We start from the raw sequence: 2,130 nt of genomic DNA, 5'->3' as shown, positions 1-2,130 counted from the left end.
TTTTGGCTGGACGGAGCTAGCACTACCTAGCATATGTCATTTACCCAGAATGCATTGCAGCATAAACAACATGATGACATCCAGCTTATTATATTTTATTTAAATTTATTAAAATTGAGCAGCTTACAGAGTTTATAATGAACTGTATTTAATTAAATACTTTTAAAATAAAGTCTATTATTGAAACTAATGGCGTATCCCTTTAACCTGCAACAAGTTGGAACAGAATGCAGAATAATACGCAGTGAGGTGACCCGATGAAGAGAAGCCAGAGTCTCTAATGAGAGCAAATCTGATTGATTTGAACACAAACACTGTTACTAATCTAAAACACTTAAGCAAAATAACACTGTCAGTTTGTATAGATAGCTTACTATTAAAGAACCACTTAAACAAGCTTTTTCTTTTTTCTTTTTTTTTTTTAGCAAATCAGTCCACAGGATCGTAAGCATGAAGCAGCAGAGACTAGAAAATAAAAAAACCCAGAAACAGTATGGTTGTCCCTTAAGCCAGGGGTCTCCAACGTTTTCCAGGCCAAGGACCCCTAAACTGATGGCGAGATGGAGCGGGGACCCCCTAATTATATATATATTCTATGAAATTGTGTTCTATCAAACTGGTCGCTCTATTACAGATGGAGTAATTTAAATAAAGTAATTTCACCCTGAGATTATTAAAGTATTTCTGATTCGATTCCTCTTTGTGAATGAAAAGGTGCCCAGCTTGAAAGAGCTCCTGAATGTGTGCATTGATGACTGAAAGACATCGTCTGCCTCCATTTATCTCTTTACTACAGTGTTTTGAATTTATGTTAATGTGTATTTAAAGACTTTTTAATTAGTGGAAAAAATTGCAGGGGGGAATAAAAAAAAGTCTAATTAACCAAAACTTTTGCGACCGCCCATGCAGTACCTCCGTGGACCCCCTAGGGGTCGTGGACCCCCGTTGAAGACCTCCGCCTTAAACTATAGACGGTGTTATGAGAGAGATGTGAGATGATTACATGTCAACTAATCAGGGATCTGAACACATGATGAAGAATGAAACATAACAGTGTTGTTAGTATTTACAATTAACTAATCCAGTTCAGATTCATGCATTCATTTTGCTGGAAAATATAAATGTACAAACCAACGTGATATAAAGAAATAAAAAAACACATCAATTATTTCTGGACCGTTTCATCGGTCACTTCAGAGCATTTTAACGACATCTTTACATTTAAACTGTTCTCATTTCATGGAACCCTGTATAGTGGCTGCAGGTTTCCCCCTCAGCGTTTAAGAATCTGGTGCATGTTAGCCGGTAACCCGCTGTCAGTCCATGTTCTTCTCAGCATGAAGAATTTGACAATACATCTGCATGGAGAACACCAGGGCCAGAATCTGCCAAGAGGAGGAGAGGCACGGGTCAGAGAAGACAGTTCCATCGTTTTTAGTCCATCACTGAAGCTGATGCTCCATTAGCTTGCAGAATTCAGATTTTGAAATTAATTCCCACCAAACCGAACCATCAGAGGTGGGTAGAGTCTCCCACAATTGGACTCATGTCATTTGTTCTGTCCTATCTGGATTCTTTGGTTTTGTTTAAGTTTTCTTTTTGGGTTCTTAGTTGTGCTTTCTTTCAAGTTATTCTGTGTTTTTGAAGATTTCTATGATTTTTGAATTCTTAGTTTTACTCTCGCTTGTTATTCCTTTCAGTTCTCTCTTTTCAGCATTTTGGTATTATTTATTCTTTGTTCTAGTTTTAGTTGTAGTCATTACTTTTATTTAACTTGAGCTTCATTTAAGTTCTGTCCTAGTTACAGTAGGATCGAGTTGTTTTCTCTGGTTATCCTTTGTTGCCCCCTAGTGCCCCTTTTCTTTCTCCATAGCTCCTTTTTGTTTGCTCCTGTCCACACCTGCTCCCCATCAGCTGATAAGCCCATTCATTGTTTCTTTCTCCCATATATACACCTACAGTTCAGTTCCCGTTTGCTGGATTCCCTACATTGCTATCTGTGTTCCTCCCAAGTGTCTCCTTGTTTCTGTTCCTAAAGCCAGGCATATACTGTACGAATTCTAGCCCTTTTTGGGCCGATTCTCCAGTTGTGCGAGAATTTTTTAGATCGGGCAGAGTTTGATCCTGATC

At 38.3% G+C, this 2,130-nt stretch overlaps 1 protein-coding gene across 1 annotated transcript in view; it reads right to left on the bottom strand.

Annotated features, from left to right (window-relative positions):
• Positions 1–809: 809 nt before the first annotated feature.
• LOC107103948 (tetraspanin-4-like) overlaps positions 810–2,130 on the bottom strand; it is a 17,956-nt gene continuing 16,635 nt past the window's right edge. The window contains exon 8 of the mRNA XM_015403816.1: positions 810–1,385. Within this exon, the coding sequence (XP_015259302.1) occupies positions 1,317–1,385 (69 nt within the window). The 3' untranslated portion in view covers positions 810–1,316. The remainder of the gene's footprint in view (positions 1,386–2,130) is intronic.

The sequence above is a fragment of the Cyprinodon variegatus genome, unplaced genomic scaffold (assembly GCF_000732505.1).
Source record: "Cyprinodon variegatus isolate N-32 unplaced genomic scaffold, C_variegatus-1.0 Scaffold1571, whole genome shotgun sequence".
Lineage (NCBI taxonomy): Eukaryota > Metazoa > Chordata > Actinopteri > Cyprinodontiformes > Cyprinodontidae > Cyprinodon > Cyprinodon variegatus.
Note: the sequence above shows the minus strand (reverse complement) of the source record. Positions and strands in the feature narration are given on the sequence as shown.